The sequence below is a fragment of the Patiria miniata genome, unplaced genomic scaffold, assembly GCF_015706575.1.
Source record: "Patiria miniata isolate m_02_andy unplaced genomic scaffold, ASM1570657v1 HiC_scaffold_7, whole genome shotgun sequence".
In the NCBI taxonomy this organism is placed as follows: domain Eukaryota; kingdom Metazoa; phylum Echinodermata; class Asteroidea; order Valvatida; family Asterinidae; genus Patiria; species Patiria miniata.
In genome coordinates this window covers 28078047-28100253 of record NW_024037074.1, presented here as the reverse complement: position 1 = coordinate 28100253, position 22207 = coordinate 28078047, and the positions used below count along the sequence as shown (strand labels likewise).

General features: G+C 39.5%; 1 protein-coding gene across 3 annotated transcripts; it reads right to left on the bottom strand.

The window, feature by feature from the left end:
- Positions 1–3432: 3432 nt before the first annotated feature.
- On the bottom strand, positions 3433–8073 carry LOC119744491 (complement C1q subcomponent subunit B-like). 3 transcript variants are annotated; one of them, XM_038220431.1, is made up of 2 exons: positions 8006–8073; positions 3433–4260 (listed from the first exon to the last, which is right to left on the bottom strand). In XM_038220431.1, exon 2 carries the CDS (start codon positions 4258–4260, stop codon positions 3433–3435), a length of 828 nt encoding a protein of 275 aa, XP_038076359.1. In that variant the 5' UTR covers positions 8006–8073. The 3 variants fall into 3 exon arrangements, 1 of the variants encoding a protein (XP_038076359.1); XR_005273571.1 differs by lacking the exon at positions 3433–4260 and adding an exon at positions 4613–4657; XR_005273572.1 differs by lacking the exon at positions 3433–4260 and adding an exon at positions 6424–6475.
- Between the last annotated feature and the right edge of the window lie 14134 nt (positions 8074–22207).

The window sequence follows — 22207 nt, the reverse complement described above, 5'->3', positions numbered from 1 at the left end:
GTGGGTGGCTTGTCCGTAAAGCGCTCGCCTCTCACCAAGGTGACCACGGTTCGGATCACATGTGAGTAGAGTTGTGCGTTGGTTCTCTCCTGTGCCACGAGGGTTTTCTCCGTGCCATGCGGTTTTCCTCCCTCCGGCAAAATCAAACTCTTTCGATCTCAGGCTGTGCTCCGTGGTCATAATAAACACTTTTAGAATAGTGTGGGTTGATTTCTGATGTAAAGTCTACAATTTGTAACCTACCAACTGTACAAAAATTGTCATAAAGTTGTGGATTTCAAAGACTTTTAGTGGATTCTGATAGAGGAAGACATGCTCTATCAAGTCATTTTAATTTCGTTGATATTCCGAATGATACATTAGTGCATACATTGGGTCAAAGGTCACAATAACATATAAAAGGTCACGTGACCTACTTTCACACAATTTAATTTTGACGAAGGAGTTGATTTGAGCAGGCAATTCGTATTATTTTGATACCAAATTCGCATATATTCGATGAAAGTTGACATGGTTTTGACATATTTCTACCAAAAGGGTGGTATTTTACTCAAAAAATTTCAGTTTTTTATGGTTTCTGCCCTGACCTCATAGTAGGTCGGATCTGGCTAAAAATTGGTGTACATTCATTGCTCATCAGGACAAACAAGCACAACAATTTTTATCAAAATCGGAAGACATGAGGTAAAAAAGTGCGTTGGTCTGACATGGAATGACCCATATAGAATATTTTGAGGGTTTAACTTTCTTCCATGCACTCGGCGGATGAGTTTAGGCCTATTTACCGGTGTACACCCTTTACCATCCTGCATGGGCGCGATTTTTTTCCCAAACGTCATCCGCATAATGGGTGTACGCTATGGCGTTTTGTAATATACTTTTCTACAAAACGTGAGATGAAAATATGAATTAGAAAAAAAAGAAATGAATTCGAACGTGATGAAATTCGGACTTAATTTCCCTTTAACAAAATATCCTCTGAAGCATAAGGTTAGAAAGAAAAAAAATCGGGGACAAAACAACGGTGAATTGTACCTGCAACCTCGCAATGCAAAATCACAACCCCATCGACTGAGCTATCGCACTGCTCGCCAAAATGTGGGGGGAAATATAATTATATACCTGCGTACGTATCATAAAAGTATCGTAGAGGGCGCTAAGCAAACATGTATGTGGGTGTAGTTTAGAAAAAGAAAATTCGCATCCGGGGACATGGTTTACCACGATGGGAACGTACAGCAAAGCTATTTTTACTGAAATAAATCTGCCAACAGATATTCAAAAATTGCAGAAGAACATGTTTTACTAGTCACAATAATAATGTCCGCCTTTTGGCGGCCAAGTGTCCGGCGAAAAAAAACCTGTCTGCATTTCAGATTTGTTTTGCCGATGAACCCCTCCCCCTGCGAAAATTCCTGGAGCCGCTCCTGCACACACCCACCTCCCCCATGCACGTGGCGATGACCCTGGCCCTAACATACCTGGCGTTTGTAAGATGAGCGTGTGAGGAAATCGTACAGCTTTCACCCTATTCAGCCTCTCTCACCAATGCTCTCTCTCTCTCATTCTCACCCATCTCCCATCAATCTGCGAAACGCAAGCACCTTATCTCTTTCACCCTTCAAACCCAAGCCAACCTGAACACCCTGCCCTTCCCAGGCGGATGCAGAACAACACTGTCTGTGGGCTTCTGGTTGTGTTGGGGGAGGGGGAGGGGGGGGAGATAAATGGGCCTGACATCCAGCATTTTTCATTTCTCATTTTGTTCTGTCTACATGTTTTAGCATTTTAAGAATCCGTGGGCTAAATGGGATAAGTAGACTACACCATCGTCTTAGTGCCATCCATTGTTCTTGATGAATTATTGGAAGATAAGTAACAATCGGCATCATATTTTGCTCCCCACCCCTCTCCTTCAATCCCTTACCCCCTCGACACCACTAATCATTCATCCTCCACCGCATCCATCCTCAACCAATGTTAACCCGGCCTTTCATTAACACCGATCCCCAAATCTAGAAGTCAAGCCAAACAAAAATGGACAAAAATACAGGTAATTAACTGACTTTGTTTGCAATAATTTGTAATATCAAAGGAATTAAAATTGTTATCTATAATCACAGATTTAAGTACTTAATAAGAAATTATTTTGTTCGTAAAAGTCAGACTGTGATTTGCTCGTTCATTTCAACGACAATATTTCTATGTAATTTTACTTTCTTGAGAGGAATCCGATGGAATGTTTTACGATTGGGACAAGGTTTCCCACATTGTTAAAAGCTAAATGTTCAATTAAAGTAATGTTCAAAATACAGTTTTCGAGTATTTATATTCGATACTGATTACATGTTACATGATTAATTTCTGTGCTTAAATTAGTTAAACTGTTAAACAGAACACATCCTAAAATGTATACTTGGAAAAAAATGTTTCTTAGAATCAAATATATACTATAGAATCATAATTGCGTAATCTGCTGATAAAGTATCACATTATCAACTCAAATTACATTTAATCGTAAACAATTTCATCATAGTGAAAGCTCTAAAACTCAACTTTTAACATGAAACAAAACTCAATTATACATGTATAACATGGGATACAAAATAAAGTGTTTAACAAAAGTTGAGAGTTCTTGGTTCACTGTGGCTGAATTTGAAACTGTTGGTTTTTTTTCAAGAAAAACAGTTTCCGAGGATAAATAAATGATATCACCAGGCTTCATTTAATCTCTGGCTGTATACGGTATGCGAAATGCAAATGGAGAAAAAAAAACACAATTTTTTTTAATACATGCATTTGTTACTTCCCAGACAGACTATTGTAACAGTTTATGTTTTTTTTCATACGATTACCAGTTTAAGAAACAACAACATCCGTGCAGAAGGAAGGGTCGTACGCACATACTTCAGGAACTACGTTGGCTGTCGGTTACGGTGCGGATTGAATTCAAGATTCTTCGGTACTTTTCAAACTTATCGGCCATGGTGAGGCAGCGCTACGGCACTTCACAGAGTAAATATCAGTTCATGCGTTTAACATTCCCACTAAAAGCTGTGATAGGGTTCAGTTCAACCTTCCTAAAGTTCGTCCAAAGCCTGGCAAGGCATACGGTGACCGTGCAGACTTCTTCGTTATTTGAGAACAAACAAATGAATTTGGAGGTTTTTTTAATCGCCACAAAAACCTTCTTTTTCAAAAGTCATATATTTAACTTCTTTTTAATTAACTGTTTTTATGCAGTTTTGATACTTGAATGTAAAATGCTTTGTATAAAGAATAAATTATATTTCTTATTATCATGACATTGAACATTTTTCTTTTAATTCAATGGTTACTGTTTTGGCAAAATGGAAAGCGAAACCAAACAAATGCAGCACTGCTCCTAAATATTTATGCGTTGTGATTTAATTTTATTTATTATTTATTTATTTATTCGGAGAATAGGAGGAAGCCACTGAACGAGGTGTAGTGAGAGGTGGAACTACTCTGCGCCCTACCGTACATGGTAAGATACACCGTGTCTCCTCGCTGCAGGACCAGCACCGCGCTACCAGACAACTGACCACGTTGATTTGATTCACCATAGGTACTAATTACCTTGTAGTCGTTTTTAACAAGATGGATGTAAAGGTTACCGCTGTTGCTAAACTTGAGAACAGAAAACGTAAATACGTAGGTGCCCGACACACTACATGTGAACGTGCCGGTCTCGAGATTGAAGCTGGTACCCGGCAGAAGCGTCTCGGCCTGCTGGAAGGGCAAACGGGTGTCGTGAGTCGTAGAGGTATCCGAGTAGCTCGTCCTCACCACGGTGAATGCCACCCGCTGGTTGGAGTAGTCTGGTGTCTCCCCTGGCTCACCCTTCTGACCTTTGACACCAGTTTCCCCAGTTCCTCCAACAAAACCAGGTAGCCCTCTCGGACCTATCTTGCCGGGCAGACCAATCCCATCATTACCATTAGACCCAGTGTTCCCAGGTGCTCCCCGCTCACCCATAGATCCAATAGGGCCAATCTCACCTTGCTGACCTGCATCGCCCTTTGACCCCGGCTGACCGAACGGCCCCATCGGTCCTACTGGCCCAGGCAGACCTGGTATGCCGGGTATTGCAGCAGGTCCCTGGCAGCACTGCTGACACACCTGAGACGCAGGACCATCGCCATCCGAGGGAACCGGCCCAGTAACGGAAGCTCGGAGCTTGACAGAGTTACCCAGAAGAAGGGCGATTGACAGAATGGTGGCCACGCAGATCTTCATCTGAAAGGAAAACAATACAGGGCCTAAAATTACAAACAAAATCACTACATAACATGAAGAATTTGTATACGAGACATAATTTAGAGGAATTTAGAGAATGTGTCGGCAGTGGCCTATCCGAGAGCAAGGGGATAACATGTAAATAAAAAGGTGGGTTCTTTTTAAAATCTGTTGCCATGGCAACTACGGGCAATCCACACTTGTTAGTATTATTGTTTTGCCCGCCGATAAAAGTTTGGAAAGGAGACCGAATTACATTATTTTTTGTATGGGGACGACACGCCCTTTCCACGGTCATGATAGAATCAATTAAACATCATCACACCGACCTCGATGGTTCGTTCTTGAAGATTTAAAGATCAGGTCCAAGAAGAGATCAAAAGGAGTTCAGTGTAGGCTAAAACAATGAACAAAGAAAACCGGTAACATTTATACTTGAGTAAGAAATGAAATAATGTTATTATTGGTTTGAATTATATGGTGAGGTTTTTTTTTTTCATTTTTATAAATCATCATTCGAAAACAGGAACAATTACACACTTGTAAATAATGGACAAATTATTATTTGACCAGTATTTTCCTGGCCGAGTACCTCCAGAAAAACAACATGTTTTAATGTGGCTATGTAAAATTTCTCTGGAAACTATAAATGCTGCCTAAAATCACCGTTCAATTTATTCAAACACATTGATTAAAATTATTAAAATTCCTTCCTCGCCCAAATGTGTGCATTTTTAAGGCACTTTCAAGCGACTGAAGAGTTTTTGAAAGCGTAATGCGAGATTTTAAAACAGCAAATTCTGCATTCCAATAGCTTTTGCCCCGTCCAATTTCACAACTTGCCCGTTCAATATTCGAACACTTTCTTTCAAATTCGAATATAAACACGCAAGCATTTTCAAACCCAGTTGAATTGAGCGAACGATCAAAATATTTAAGGGTATCTTCACTTCACGCGTAAAAAAAGTAGCCAATTTAGGTATTTGCATTGGATTTATTGTGCTTTTGATTTCAGTCCTGCCCGGGAATTTACATTCATGCATACGTTTACCAAAGTAGAACATGTTTAATAAAATCCGGCAGTTTAGCAAGATCAGTGGCGAATCCAGGGGTGTGGAGGGGGCGCCCTCCCCCGGCAGTGACCGAAAATGTATCTTAAAAGCCAAATTTCAATTGAGGGAGCCCTTCCAACCTCACCCTTTCTCCCAGCACAAACTTAGCCCCCGGCAATAACTCTCTGGATCCGACCTTGAAGACAATGTGGCAGTGTTAAAACAAGGTATAAAATGACATGATGTTTTGAAAAGTTGAATAAAGGAATGTACCATTTGTTTAAATGTCAGGGAAGGAATTATGAAACGTGCATATCAGAACTTAACAATTTATTGTTAAGTGTCTATCAAGTGACAGAAAGAATGAACTTTTTAGCACTTGACCAAAAATCGGGCTCTCACGAAAAAAGACAGATTTTTTTTTTATATTGAACAGTTAATTTTTGTAATAACCTTGTGGAAATAAAAAGATAGCCCTTAATGGACAAAAATACTGAAAATCAATCAAATATTTCTTTTCGCCAATACGATACGATTGACAGTTAATGCAGTCTTTAATCTTTGGTATCTGAATCTCTATTTTATTTCTTTTAGTTCCCTGATTTTTTTCTTAATTAGTAAATTGTATGTACACAAATGAAACAATTTTGTTTTTCCGGAGAACCCGTGACGATATGACGAGTAATCTGACTTTCTAAAATCTAAATTGACAGGCTTCAGATACAGAATTGCATGTTTGAGAACGACTTTGAATGATTTAGGAATTAGCAAACTGTTGTTATCTAAAAGCACACAATTAAATTTGAATTGAACGAATTAAGCCGGTCTTTCAATAATGATGGTCTTTCAATAATTGTTATGCTTCAAACAGGGTTTCTAAGCAACGATTGGCCATTTGTCACGATTTGATGGTGGTTGTAGGGGAGGGGGATCCCTCACTTCTTTAAGTATCACTGTCGCACCTTTGTTTTGAATCGAATGACGTTTTCTGTTTATAGTGGTGACCAAAACGTTATCGAGGCATAAACAAACACATTATTTCTGTCAAAATACTATGCTATTGTAACGCTAAATTGAGAGAAAATGTACAATAAGAACTACTCGCTTGATGTAATGTTCTTGAATTTTATCACGAAAGAAATCATCAACACGTGAGCAGATTGCTGGTGAAAAATAATACCAATTGATAAAAATGAGTTATTGAGTTATTTTCTGCATTGATATGGGAAACCGATCTGATACCAGTGAAGAATAGTGGTGGAAATATTACAGGTGGACCTCCGCAGTTAAGCTACAGTCGTTACAAAAAGAATTGTTTCCCCGTCGGTGGGAAATCAGCGCACCTGTTTGGCTATTAGCATCAGCCACCATCTGTTTGTCAACCATGAATGTGTCTAGGAAAATATTTAAGGTTTAAGAAAATCTGTACTATTATTGCAAACCTTAAACACTGAAAATGTTGGGTTTTTTTTTTCAAAAAGATGTGTACAGAATCTACGTGCCATTCTCAGTGGAACCCTGCATGCAAACATCTGAAAGCTGTTGCTTCAAACGTTGAAGTCGGACAGCAGAACTGACGGCCTGAACAAATGTGTACAAACATCAACTATGTACATGATTCCTAGAAATAAATTCAGCTAGATAAAGCAATTTGAACTTGAATAAAGTTTGGATCATAATCCGGTCCGTTCGTATGTGCGCCCTCTAGTCTATTCTGACCAGTGACACTTTTACCACGCAATGCTGAAAAGTAACGCTCAGGCCTATACGTGTATAGTGATCAAACCGGAATGACGCACTGTGAACTAGTGAACTGTCACAGTTTAAAAACAAAGTCCAAAAGGTATTGAGATTATCCCAGTTTTCAATAACACAACATAGGACAGGATGTTAGATACGTTCTTCCGTGGCCAACTTCCGCATAACCTTTTATCCTGAATTAGTTAGAGTGATTGCCGGTAAAAGAGGTGAGCGCATCGCATCGGGATTATATGTTTAATACAATAAACAGGGAAAAATAGCAAGATAATAAAGAGGGTGAATGGTCATATACTGATATTATGGGTCAAGTGTCGAGCTTTCGCAAGATTTCTTTCGTGAAAGACAAATAGGTTTTAATTTACCATCTAAAAAATTGCGTAAGTGCTTGAACTTCACTAAAATAGGGAACTTGATGTAATACACTCTTAAAAAACCTATACAGGCAGGTTTTACTGGAAAACTGGCGAACCTGAATGGCAATAAAAACTTGAAACTTCCATGAACTTATAGAGTTTTTTTTTCACTTTTCAGTATTTGGGCAATAATTGTGCGTCGAGAGTGCACCATGGAAGTAATAGCAGAAATATTGTCCGACATGAATTTATTATTAAGAACAAATAAAAAAAAACAGATTTTGTTCTTAGCTTTTATTGCCTGAACATTTGGCCTTACAACAAGTTGGTTTGAATCCGCATCAACTATTCAGACTAAGAGCTAATTCAGCTGTAGTCTATACTACATAATACCTGGTGAATATTCAAGCACCTATCGATAAGTTATCGAGTAACCGTATGGAAACGGGATCATCATGGTCTGAAATATTTATATCTCGCCATTTGGGCTATACGCAAATTTGTGTCAATATCATACATCAACAAAGATCTATCCCAAAGTTGGAAAAATTATCGTCAACAATTGTTTCAAACACTCACCGTGCAATTCTTGTTCGATCTTGCAAACAGTTCTCTCGGGTTGTCGTCTGAACGTGGACATGAGCTGCGGTCGTTGTAAGGAGTGAGCCGGCAGCTTGTGACTTAAATATTGACGTCGATTTCCCGAGCAGTGACTGAGGAACTTGCAAGCCGGTTTGTGATTGGCCCCCTGCGCGCTGTCAATCACACATCACTGACCCGCTTCATATAGATGAGACGGAAATGATGTGTTACATTGCCACACGTTAAACCCGAAGCTTGTATCACCGACACTGAAATAGCCGCATCTAATTGGTGGAATGATCGTATGGATGTCGGTGACACATTCAAATATATGGATTGTGATTGGCACCTGTCAATCACATACCACTTACTACTGGTCACCGACTTGTTGGGTGACTAAATCTGATTGGTGGATAGAATAATGACGTACACCGGTCTCAAGTTATTTAATCAGTGTTTGTTTTGCTTCGTGATTTTAATGGAACCACGCATTTGGTGGCAAGTATATATATATATTTTGTAGTCAGGTTATGCAGTCTTCATTTATGATAGAAAAATAAAGATGAAATGAATTTAGCTTGAAAAAAAAACCTAAGAACGTGAATATACTGTGTGTGCATAATATCCGGTTCATGTACAGTTGCCGCTCTCTAACAGTTAAAATATACTTATTTTGCGCATCCCAGCCGATCCCAAAGGCAACTTTGTTATAATCATTGATCTACCCCCATCCACACGCGCGCTCGGACAGACCACCTTCTTGGCATGCAATTGACCTTGCACCTGCAAAACCCCCTCTCTGCTTATTGAACACAACCTGTATACCAAAACCAAACACAGAAATATGCCAACCCCAATCTTGACACTTGCCCAACCAACACCCAATCCCAAACTCACCAAACTGTTTGGATCCAACCGTATACAACAGACCTCTTTCCTCAACAAAACCCCAACCTTCAATAGCCGAAGCACGAATCCCCCTAGGAACCCGGGCCGGCCCCCATCATCCCAGTGGCGTAGCACGGTCATATTTATTGGGGGGTGTTAAGAATTTTCGAACATCCGTGGTGAAATGTGGACACATGTTTTCACCGGACATTTGGCCTCCGTAAAATCAAAAAGCGGCAGACAGGGGGGTGGTTAGGCCGTTACCATCTGTCGATGGGGGTGCTGTTTACAACCGACAATTATGAACACTATAACCGACAATAAAATGGTGCTTTTCAGGGCGATACAGGCGTGATATTTAAAAAAAAAAAAAGGCATTCGAAACGGTATATCACACACAAAAGGGCGCCACTTTTTTTTTAAAGGGCACTTAACAAATCAAAGAGAGCACTCTTTACAAATTATTGGGTGGTAAGCGGTGGTGAAATAAGGGCATTTGAATGGAAAAGGGCACTCTTAACAAAATATTGGGGGCGGGAGTAAATCCCCCACCCCCCCCCCCCCCCCCGCTGGCTACGCCTATGGATCCCTTTACCTCCTGACCACCCCGGTTAGCCTACGGGGGATCCCCTATACCCCCAAATTTACGGTAAGGCGGCTTCGAGATCGGGGGGGGGGGGGCGTTTATTTAATGCCAGGGTGCTGTTGTTCTCCTATTCATGAATATTTCCATCAAGAGGAAGAAGATGAGTAAGTCGATTTAACAACAGTTGTGTCGTCTATTGTAGCTCTTTAAAATAATCGATATTTTTTATCAAATCCGCCCTGCTGGTAGACAACGGCGTAGCCACTGGGGTGGAGTGGAGGAGGGATAGGGTGTAGGGGGCTTGGGTTTACACGCACCAGTAGAAAATAATGTCCCGCAGTCGCCCCCCGGAAATAATTAATTCCCATAAATTCCCTCCCACTGGAATAACATCTTGTAACTCCACCAGTCCCCCATAGTGGGAACTCTGGCTTCACTGCTGCTGGTAGACCGGTTCCAGTTTCCTAGTATATTATCAAGTCTAAATAATGAGGTAAGGAACCATGCTGTGTACACCGCAAGAAACGAAAAAATGTCAAGCAACAAATTAAATAAATAAAAACTAAAATACCGGGTTATGAAGCGTATTTTACAAACAAAAGACTAAACGTGGGCCGATTATTTTGGTCGGCGTCTCATTCAAAAGTGAAGAACCTTTGTAGCTCTAGAAACAAGAAAACTTGAGAAAAAAAGATGGGGCTGTAATAAACTAATATATGTACTAGGTTTAAACGTGTTTTGGGTTGATCTCCTAGGTCGATTGTATAAGTTGTTTACCTCTTTAGGGCCGTTTTGTTGTCTAAAATCATGACAACACGCCTATTTTTCTCCTTTGTAGTCGTTGCAATGGGCTTTTATTATTTTGATGACAGGGCACGTTTCAACAATATATACTGATTATCAATATAAATATTGAGCTTTTTATTCGTGACCAAAAAAACAAAAAAAAAATGGGAAAAGACATTAATAATTAGCCGTATAACAACTGGCCAATTCAAGCTTTTAAAAATGATGGGATGGCCTAAATGTTGGACAATCCATCACGATTATTTTCTCTGCACGTTACCATCCATTAATTCAGTGAGGAGCTAAGTTGAAAACTTACATCAAAAATTGCTAAGGCAAAGTAAAAAAAAAACATGTTTCTTGTTCCGCCCGCTTCCTTTTTGGAGGCCGCCTGGGTTGTTTAATATATATTTTTTTTTTGAAAAATGCAGTAAAAAAACACCGAAAAAGTCCACGGTTAAAGCAAATGCTTCTAAAACTGTTCATTGTAGACAATGCAACTATAAATCACACTGTAAATGTGTTCAGTTCTCTTGTCCAACTTGTTTTCCATTGTAAAAGTGTCTTTGAACAGTGCGAACACCCACGGTTGCAGGAAATTTCAAAATGGCGGCCATCTTGAAAAAAAAATAATAAAAAGCACCTCTTCCTCTTTTTTTCCTCAAAAACCCGGAAGAGAAACTTGGTTTCTTTTTTATTTGGCCTAATATATTCGAAAACGATGTAGCTCCATCGATCAATATACCAAAGCTGCGGTTGAACGCAGGGTGTGTCAAAAAAAAAAAGCGGTACCCAAACCCCAAAAATTATAATTCATATTTTTCAAAAAAATATGTGGCAACAAACTTAATAATGACCAGAAAGCCAATTTCATAAGCTACTCTTTGATGAAAAACATACTAAAATTTCTCAATCTGTTCAAACAATATCACCATTTAAACACAATGCAAATGACCCTAAATCCTCTTTGTCCCAAAATGTGATTTCAAGAATCGTCGTCAAAATCGTCTTCAAACATGCACCAGCGATAAACATCATATAAATGTTGAAAATATTCAACAAAGTCCTTTTGAAGGCCCGTCTTTTGAACAAAGTGGAATTTATAAATCATATTGTTTGCCTAATCAGGGTTGTAAATAAAGATATGGGTACTACGGTAAAACAGTTTTGAAACAAGCATTCTGTGTCATTCTTGTTTTTGTTCCAAACAGTCAGAATACAGAATAAACTTTGGACGAAACAGGTTTTAGGGTCATTGCGTTTAAGTGGTGATACATTTGAATGGCCTGAGCAATTTCATTAATATTTTTTATGCAAAGGTAGGTAATGCGTCTTTCCAGTCATTATTACTTTTGATGCTACACATATATTTAAATATGAAATATATATATATATATTTTTTTTTTTTTTTTTTTTGGGGGGGGGTGGATTCTGCTTTCTGTTTGACTCACCCTGCATTAAAACAAACCATATCAAATCTTGGCTATTTTAGGTTCAGCATTGGTCATCTCAATATTTTTACTACTTTCAGCAGGCACGTTGATTTCTTTTTATCATTGTTTTTGTAATACTGATAAGGTAAAATTATCAAAGAGGTCTTTATGAAACTTACCGCAATAATTGCTTAAAATGCAGTACAAATTTGAGCTATTTATAAAGCTGTTATTTTGTGAACATCGCAACAATTGAAAACATAAAGGAATTTTTGCTTCTCATACTTCTTCGCATCGTACTGGGTTTTTTTTAAGTTTCCAAACATAATTTTATTAAAATACAATACATTCATAACTTTTCTTCAATAATTGAAAATGCACAAACATTTGAAAAGCAGAGTCGAAAATAGCCAAATATCTCTGCAAGGTAACATCAAATCATGATCCACTCCCAAAAAATTATCAATGCAACAACTGTACACAGTTCAAATTCAAAGCTTGTTTGAGTTTGAACTATGCTCTAATTAAAACAAAAATTATGCCTAAAGTTTTTCAGAAACAACGCATTTTATATCACATAGGGTTACACGTCGACACAGGCCGTGGTTCATTATACGAAAAAGGTACGTCACGTTACCCATGTTTTATATAATACATTCGATTCTATGCTGCAATTCAAATGCATACATTTTTTTTCCAGCAAGAAACAAAATCTTTCCAAGGATTAATGATATCGGGGCGAGTCTCCACCCACCTAAAAATAACCCAACCGGTGCAGAAACTACGTACGTTTCACAATCGTCATTACTTATTATACATGTTCTCATAACAAAGTGAACAAATAACATATTTTCTGAAATATTTTATTTGTTCACATTGTTATAAAAAACTCTACTAACAATATTACATTACACAGTGGAAACAAATATAATTATTGTCAAATATTTTAAAGCAAACTTTCGTCATATATCTCTCAATACTCGAAAAGCTAAATTACAAGCACTCGGAATTGTAAATATATTGCCTATACGAAACAGTGCAGTGCAATGTAAACACATACATTATTGTTTAATAGATACATCTGATAACTCCCGATTAGATTATTTGAACAGTATATTTCTTATATTTTGGTTCATACGATTACCAGCTTAAAACAATTACACCATATTTAGAATGCTGCAGCTGCCCGACTGATTATCTCGAGAAGTACAGATCGCAAAGCAGACATGCATCCATACTTCAGGAACTACATTGGCTCTCGGTTATACGGTGCGAATAGATTCTGTGTTAGTTTTCAGACTTATCCGTCGAGTTGAGTTCAGTTCATGAGTTTAACATTCGCACTAAAAGCTGTGATGGGGTTAAGTTCAACAATCCTAAAGTGTGTCCAAAGCCTAACAAAGCACACGGGATCGTGCTATTACCATGTGGAACAGACTTTCAGCCGAAATGAGACAGATTTATGAATTTGGAAATTTCAATCTCAACTAAAATCATTTCTTTCCAAAAAAAATATTATTCTTGTCGTATTTTTAATAGTTTTTAAAAAGTAGTTTTGATGTCGTGCAAACCGTTTTGATATTTTAATGCTATACATGTATTAAAAATTAATCATTTTTATCATGCGTATTTAATACATATTTAATTTATTGGTTATTGTTTCAGCAAAATGGAAAGCGAAGATGTCTTTTTTTTTAAGGGAGGGGGCACTGCTCTTGTACATTTATGCGAGGTGATGATTAGTTAATTAATTAATTGATTCCGGTTAAAGGAGGAAGCCACTGAATGAGGTGTGGTGATAGGTAGAATGGCTAAACGCACTACCGCGCATGGTAACATACACCGTGTCTCCACGCTGCAGAACCAGCACCGCGCTTCCAGACAACTGACCTCGTTGATTTGTTGCACCATAGGTGGTAATCACCTTGTGGTTGTTTTTAACAAGATGGATGTAAAGTTCACCGCTGTTGCCATACTTAAGAGCAGCAAACGTAAATACGTAGGTGCCCGGCACACTACAGGTGAACGTACCGGTCTCGAGATCGAAGATGGTACCTGGCAGAAGCGTCTCGGTCTGCTGGAAGGGCAAACGGGTGTCGTGACTCGTAGAGGTATCCGAGCTGCTCGTCCTCACCACGGTGAATGCCACTCGCTGGTTGGAGTCGTCTGGTGTCTCCCCTGGCTCACCCTTCTGACCTTTGACACCAGTTTCCCCAGTTCCTCCAACAAAACCAGGTAGCCCTCTCGGACCTATCTTGCCGGGCAGACCAATCCCATCATCACCTTTAGACCGAGTGTTCCCAGGTGCTCCTCGCTCACCCATAGGTCCAATATGGCCAATCTCACCTTGCTGACCTGCATCGCCCTTTGACCCCGGCTGACCGAACGGCCCCATCGGTCCTACTGGCCCAGGCAGACCTGGTATGCCGGGTATTGCAGCAGGTCCCTGGCAGCACTGCTGACACACCTGAGACGCAGGACCATCGCCATCCGAGGGAACCGGCCCAGTAACGGAAGCTCGGAGCTTGACAGAGTTACCCAGAAGGAGGGCGATTGACAGAATGGTGGCCACGCAGATCTTCATCTGAAAGGAAAACAATACAGGGCATAAATTACAAACAAAATCACTACATAAAATGAAGAATTTGTATACGAGACATAATTTGGAGGAATCATTATTCAGAGAGTGTGTTGGCAGTGGCCTATCCGAGAGCAAGGGCATAACATGTAAATAAAAAGGTGGGTTCTTTTTAAATCTGTTGCCATGGCAACTACGGGCAATCCACACTTGTTAGTATTATTGTTTTGCCCGCCGATAAAAGTTTGGAAAGGAGACCGAATTAAATCAGTTTTTAATGGGGACGGCGCGCCCTTTCCACGGTCATGATAGAATCAATTAAACATCACCACACCGACCTCGATGGTTCGGTCTTGAAGTCTTGAAGATCAGGTCCAAGAAGAGATCAAAAGGAGGTCACTGTAGGCTGAAAAATAATAAACAAAGAAAACTGGAAACGTTGATGCTTGAGTAAAGAAAGAAAAACTTAAATCATTGATTTTAATACAATTTTGAGGGTTTATTTTCACTTTGATCAATAATCATTCGAAACCAGGAACAATTATTCACAAATAAAAACAATGGTTATTGAAAACAAAGATTATTTGCATTTCGTGACCGAATACGCCCAGAAAAAGCAACATGTTTTAATGACGCTTTGTGACATTTTTCTCTGGAACCTGAATGCTCCCTGAAATCAACATTAAAGGGAATATACATCATTTGCTTTTGCTGTAATTTTCAGAAATGGATGGAATTGGGGGGTTGAAAATATAAAGCAAATATAGTTACACTGACTTTTTGGAGGTTTTGGGTTCGAAAATGCTATAAAAACCAAGAAAAACGATCATTTTCATGTAGTCTGGTTCCCTGACTCCATATAAGAAGAAACGGAGCAGTTTACATACATTGGGGAATTGTAAGGTCAGGGAACCAGTCTAGCTGTCTCTTACCCGTTCATAGATTTGTAATCGATTGCAAACAAGTGCAATGGTCAATTGGGGCCAGTATTTGAAAAAAAGCCAGTTGTTTCCAACGCTGATCGGCCGATCAGCGTTGGAAATTGATACAAAAATACCACTTTTCTTGAAAATGACAGTATACCAGGTGCCATAATTTTACAGGATGCTTTAGACTGTCATTTACCAACATCCTATTAAGGTATTTCGTAAAAACTTGGTAATTTTATTTTTCGATGTTTGCAAATGTTGTATATTCCCTTTAAATTGATTCAAACGCTTTCATGAAAGCCTTTATTCAAATTCATTATACAATTTATTCAAATTCATTATACAAAAAAATCTGTGTATTTTTGATGCACTAGTAAGTCATTGAATCATTTTTGAAAGCATAATTATCTGAGTTTTTAAAACAGCATATTCTTCATTTAAATATGTTTTTCCCGTCCAATTTCACACCTTGCTCATTCAATGTTCGAACACTTTCTTTCAAATTCGCATACAAACCCGTTAGCATTATCAAACCCAGTTGAATTTAGCGAACGATCAAATTATTTAAGGGTATCTCCACTATATGCATAAAAAAAGTAGGCAATTGACGTATTTGCATTGAATTTATTTTGCTTTGGATTTCAGTCCAGCTCGGGAATTCAACTTCATGCTTACGTTCACAAAGTCATACATGTTTAATAAAATTCGGCAGTTTATCCAGATCAGTGGTGGCTCTAGGGGTGCGGAGGGGGCGCCCTCCCCGGCAGTGACCGAATATTTATCAAAAAAAGGCAAATTTCGATTGAGAGAGCCCTTCCACCCTCACCCTTTCTCCCGGCACAAACTTCGACTGGCAATAAACTCTCTGGATCCGCCCTTGAAAATATTATTTGGCAGTGTTAAAACAAAAGACAAAATGACATGACTTTTGATAAAATTTCATGAATTAATTTACACACTTTTGTTTTAATTGTCAGGGAAAGACACATGACAGGAACATTGTTAGGTGGCTAGATTATAGAAAGAATGACATTTTGAGCACTCGCCCAAAATGAGGTTTATTGCGCATAACATATACCTTTTTTTCATATTTAGACCATATTAACCAGTTTGTTAATTGTTGTAATCACTCTGTGGAAATAAAAATATAATTAAAAGGATACTCAAAATCAATCAAAATTAATGTCTTTCTTTATCGCTAACACGATAAACGGTTAATGCAGTCTTCAATCTTTTTCTATAGTTTGCATGCATATCTCTCTTTTAGTTCTTTTAGTTCTCTTATTTTTGGGAGTTTGTTTTACGAAACTGATTGTATGTAGTACGTAAACATGAACGAAAAAATCTCGTGCGTGTTTTGTCATTAACCAATATGAAGAACCGGATAATAGGACAAAAAATCTGCTTTTTTTTTAAGGGAAGATGCAAAATCTAAATTGACGCTCGAATAATTTGTGCAAACCTCAACTTTTAACATGATTTCTTCAAATGTATCCAGCCATTGGCGTCGCCAGGATTTTTTTTATGTAGAGGAGGACAAAGCATATTGTTTCCCACAAATATCAAAATATTTTCCCGATCGATAATTTTTTGAGGGTGTCCAGGGACTTTTGTACCCCAACCAATTAAATTAACAACAATATGATCGCACCTATTTCGTCTTTTTCTTTTTATCCCGTTTTTTTCTCCTGTTTTTTAGTTGTTGCTTGTTCGAGGGGCAATTTAAACATGAATAAAATGTATGTGATCATGATCCGATTTGTTCGTTGCGCCCTAAAGTCTATTCTGACAATTGACACTTTTATCCTGCAACGCTCGAAAGTAACGCTTAGACCTATCGTTGCAGACCCTATTCTGATGCTTAATTTATCATGAAAAAAAAGTTAGACTGCTGCAAACTTCTTACTGACTGGATGGACCTGAAATATATAAATCCAAAACTTAGTGTGGCCTGACGTTGCGAACTTAGCAAGTTCTTCTTCAGAGGCTAAAACAGAAATGACAGAGGTACATACATTAACATGGGGGTGCACACAAACATGCAGGGCTGAAAGAAGAAACACAAAAGGAGGATTAGGTGTGAAAGGTGTGGAAAGATGCAGGGGAGGGTGGATGAGAGAACAAAGAAACAAAGGGAGATAGTAAACCACAAGGGGTCTGGTATAAACAGGGGAGGGACCAGAAAGGGGAAGGATCAAAGGTCACAGGGAGTGGGAACGGACAGAAGAGTGTGAGAGTGAAGGGGGATAATGTGGGGGGGGGGACAGTATGGAGGTGAAAAGGGATGAAAGATGGGGGAAGAAGGGTAAACACAAACAAGGAAGACCAGGTGGATTATCTGTAACAAAAGACAATAGAGGAAGAAAATGATTAATCATTTCCAAGTTGGATGTTGAGACCATGTGGTTGAATAGTTCGAAGACGATTCATCCACACTTTCTCTCTGCTGAGGCGAACTGAGTCCTTGCGATGGCCAAGAGATTCAATGCCCTGCAAAAACATATCAGAAATGGAGTGGTTAGGCAGGTTGAAGTGATGACCAACAGGGGTGTCTAGTTTCTTGGTGTTGACCGTTGACCGGTGGGCATACAAACGCTTCTTGAGCGTATTCTTAGTCTCACCTACATACTTAATTTATCAGGAAGAAATCTTCAACACGTGTGCAGATTGCTGGCGAAAAAAAAAATACCAATTTATAAAAATGAGTAATTGAGTTATTTTCTGAATTAATATGGGCAACCCATCTCATACCACGGAAGTATAGTGGCGATAATATATTACAGGTGGACCACCGCAGTTAAGCTACAGTCTTTACAAGAAGAAATGTTTCCTCGATGGTGGGAAATCAGCGCACCTGTTTGGTTATTAGCATCAGCCACCATCTGTTTGTCAACCACGAATGTGTCTAGGAAAATCTTTAAGGTTTAAGAAAATCTGTTCCATTATTGAAAACCTTAAACACTGAAAATATTGCTTTTTTCAAAAAGATTTTTAACAGAATCTACGCGACATTCTCAGTGGAACCCTGCATGCAAACATTGCTGAATTCATCTGAAAGCTGGTGCTTCAAACGTTGAAGTCGTACAGCAGATCAGACGGCCCAAATAATTTGTAAAAACATCAACGCTTTACATGATTCCTAGAAATGAATCCAGCTACATAAAGCAATTTGAACTTGAATATAGTTTGATCATGATCCGGTCTGTTCGTATGTGCGCCCTCTAGTATATTCTGACCAGTGATACTTTTATCACGCAATGCTGAAAAGTAACGCTTAGGTCTATACGTGTATAGTGATCAAACCGGAATTTTGAACACAGTTTGGAAACAAAGCGCAAAAGGTATTGAGATTATCCCAATTTTCAATAACATAACATAGGACAGGATGTTTGAGATGTCACGATTTCCTTTATACGTTCTTCCGTGGCCAACTTCCGCATAACCTTTTATCCTGAATTAGTTAGAGTGATTGCCGGAAAAAAAGGTGAGCGTATCGCATCGGGATTTTATGGTTAATACGATAAACAGTGAAAACTAGCCTGAAAATATAGGGGGTGATTGATCATACTGATATTATGGGTCAAGTGTCAACTTTCGCAAGATTTCATTCTTTGAACACAAAAAGGTTTAAATTCATCATCTGAAATATTGTGTAAGTGCGTGAATTTCAATAACAATAGGAAACTGCAATCAGAATAAGGAACTTGATGTAATACGCTCTTGAAAACCTTCAGCCAGGTATGACTTGAAAACTGGCGAATCTGAATGGCAATAACAATTAACTGTAAAACTTCCATGAATTTATAGTGTGCTATAGGTAGAATTCAAGTAAATATTCAAGAGCTAGAGAAATCAGTCAGAATTTTGGACAATTGTTTGTTGAGAGTGCACCATGGAATTAGTAGCGATAATATCGTCAGACAGGAATTCCTTATTCCGAACAAATAAAATAAAAACTCTTGATTAGCTCTTAGCCTTTATTGCCCGAAACTTTGGCCTCACAAAATGTTGGTCTGAATCCGCATCAAGAGCTAATTCACTATATTCTATACAACATAATACCTGGTGATTATTCAATCACCAATATCGGTTAGTTATCGAGTTACCGTATGCAAACGGGATCATCATGGTCGGAAATATTTACATCTGGCCATTTGGGCTATAAGCAAATTTGTGTAGAGATCAATCCCAAAGTTAGCAGAATTATCGTAAAAGATTGTTTCAAACACTCACCGTGCAATTCTTGTTAGATCTTGCAAACAGTTCTCTTGGGTTGTCGTCTGGACGTGGACATGAGCTGCGGTCGTTGTGAGGAGTGAGCCGGCAGCTTGTGACTTAAATATTGACGTCGATTTCCCGAGCAGTGACTGAGGAACTTGCATGCCCGGTTTGTGATTGGCCACTGCGCGCTGTCAATCACACATCACTGACTCGCTCCATATTAATAAGACGGAAATGATGTTAATATTGCATTGTCACATGTTAAGCCTGAAGCTTGTATCACCGACACTGATATAGCCGCATCTGATTGGTGGAATGAGCGTAGGTATGTCAGTGACACATTCAAACGCGTGGATTGTGATTGGCACCTGTCAATCACAGACCACTCACTTATGGTCACCTACTTGTTGGGTGACTAACTATGTTTGGTGGATAGAATAATGAAGTACACCGGTCATACGTGATTCAATCAGTGTTTGTTTTGCGCTTCGTGTTATTTAATTGAGCCACGCATTCGGTGGATAGTATTTTGCAGTCAGGTTATGCAGTCTATATTTGATAGAAAAACCAAGATGAAATGAATTTAGCTTGACAAAAAATTAATAAGAACTTGAATATATTGTGTGCATAATATCCGGTCCATTTACAGTTGCCGCCCTCTAACGGTGATAGCCAGCCATTCCCAGAGGCAACTTAATTATAACCATTCATCCATCCCCACACACTAAACAAACGCGAGCTCGGCGGCCCAACTTCTCGACATGCAAACGACCTTGCACCTGCAGCTACCTCACCCCCTCCCCGCTAACTGAGGCCCTCCCACCTTCGCTAATCGAGCCCAACCTATAACAAACACATAATTATGCCAACCCCGATCTTGATCCTCGCCTAACCAAACTTCATCTCAAACTTACCCCAACTGTTTGGATCCTACCATGTGCAACAAACTTCTTTCCTTAGCAAAACACTAGCATTTAATAGCCTGATCTCCAACCCCCGCCCCATCATCCCTATCGCCTTCTAACCACCCTGGGCAGCCAACGGCGCATCTCCAACCAAATTTATGCTGAGGCGGAGAATGGGAGTTGCTTATTTAAAGGGTTCTGTTGTTCCCCTTTCTATTAATAGTTTCGTCGACAGAAAGAGGAAGAGTAAATCTATTTTACAACAGTCGTGTCGTCTATCGTAGCTCTTGTAAAAAATAATGAAGCCTATTTCACAAACAAAAGACGAATAGTGAAAGTATACTTATTTTGCGCATCCCAGCCGTTCCCAAAGGCAACTTAATCATAACCATTCATCTATCCCCATCCACTAGTCAAACGCGCGCTCGGGCAGGCCAATCTCTCGGCATTCAATCGACCCTGCACCTGCAGAATCCCCTCCCCGCTAGTTGAGGCCCTTTCACATCCGCTTATTGAGCCCAACCTATACCAAAACCGAGCACAGAAACATGCCAACCCAATCTTGACCCTCGCCCAACCAAACCCAATCCCAAACTCACCAAACTGTTTGGATCTAACCATGTAAAGCAGACTTCTTTCCTCAACAAAACCCCAACCTCCAATAGCCTAAGCACGACTCCCCCAGGAACCCCCGTTCCTATCATCCTGTCCACCTCCTAACCACCCTGGGCAGCCCAAGGCGGATCCCGAAGCACAAATTTAAGCTCAGGCTGCTCGAGATGGGGGGTGTTTATTAATGCTAGGGTGCTGTTGTTCTCCTTTCCATTGATATTTCCAGCAAGAAGAAGGGGATGACTTAATCGAGTTTACAACAGTCACAATGTCTATCGTAGCTCTTTTAAGATAATAATCTGTTTCCAATTGATGTGGTCGTTTTAATTCGCTGTAAAGATGTATAAAATCCACCCTGCTGGTAGACAACGGGGTAGCCAGGTGGGGTGGGGGAGGGGTGGGGTGTAGGGGGCTTGGGCTTACACGCACCAATAGAAAATAATAATAATATCCCGCGGTCAACCCCCCCCAATAATTATTTCCCATAAATGACCACGCGGTTATAAGGTATAACAAAATCCCCCCCCCTTTCCCTCCCACTGGAATAACGTCTTGTAACTCCACCAATTCCCCATGGTGGGAACTCTGGCTTCACTGCTGCTGGTAGACCGGTTCCAGTTTCCTATATTATCAAGTCTAAAAACGGAGGTGTGGACCCATGCAGTGTATACCGCACGAAACGAATACATTTAATGTCAGGCCACAATTTTAATTTATAATAACTAGAAATGTCCAAAGTACCGGGTTGTGAAGCCTATTTCACAAACAAAAGACTAAACGTTGTCCAATCGTTTTGGTCGGCGTCTCATTCAAGAGTAAATAACCTTTGTAGCCCCAAAAGAAATCTATTCCTCGCGGCAAAACTCCAGAGAAAAAAGATGGGGCTGTAATAAACTAACTATTCACATCGTTAACGTGTTTTGGGTTGATTTCCTATGTCGATTTGTATTTAAGTTTCTTTACTTTTCGTTCGCTAAAGTGAAGCCCGTGTCACATAGTAGCGAATAGAACCAATTACTTATGCCTAGCACACTGAATGTTTTATCAAAATTTGGCAAATTTTAGATACGCTCAAATTCTCGGCCAAAATCTGTTTTTGAGCGAACTCCTGACGTGTAAGACGAATTCCCAACGAATGAGGAACGGATGCTGAGCGTATAAACTAGCGTCCATAGTAACGAATGACAGCACATGCGTATCGTCCATCCAACGAATGCTGAACGTACGGAATGAATGGCCAACGTATGCCTAGCGTGCTGCG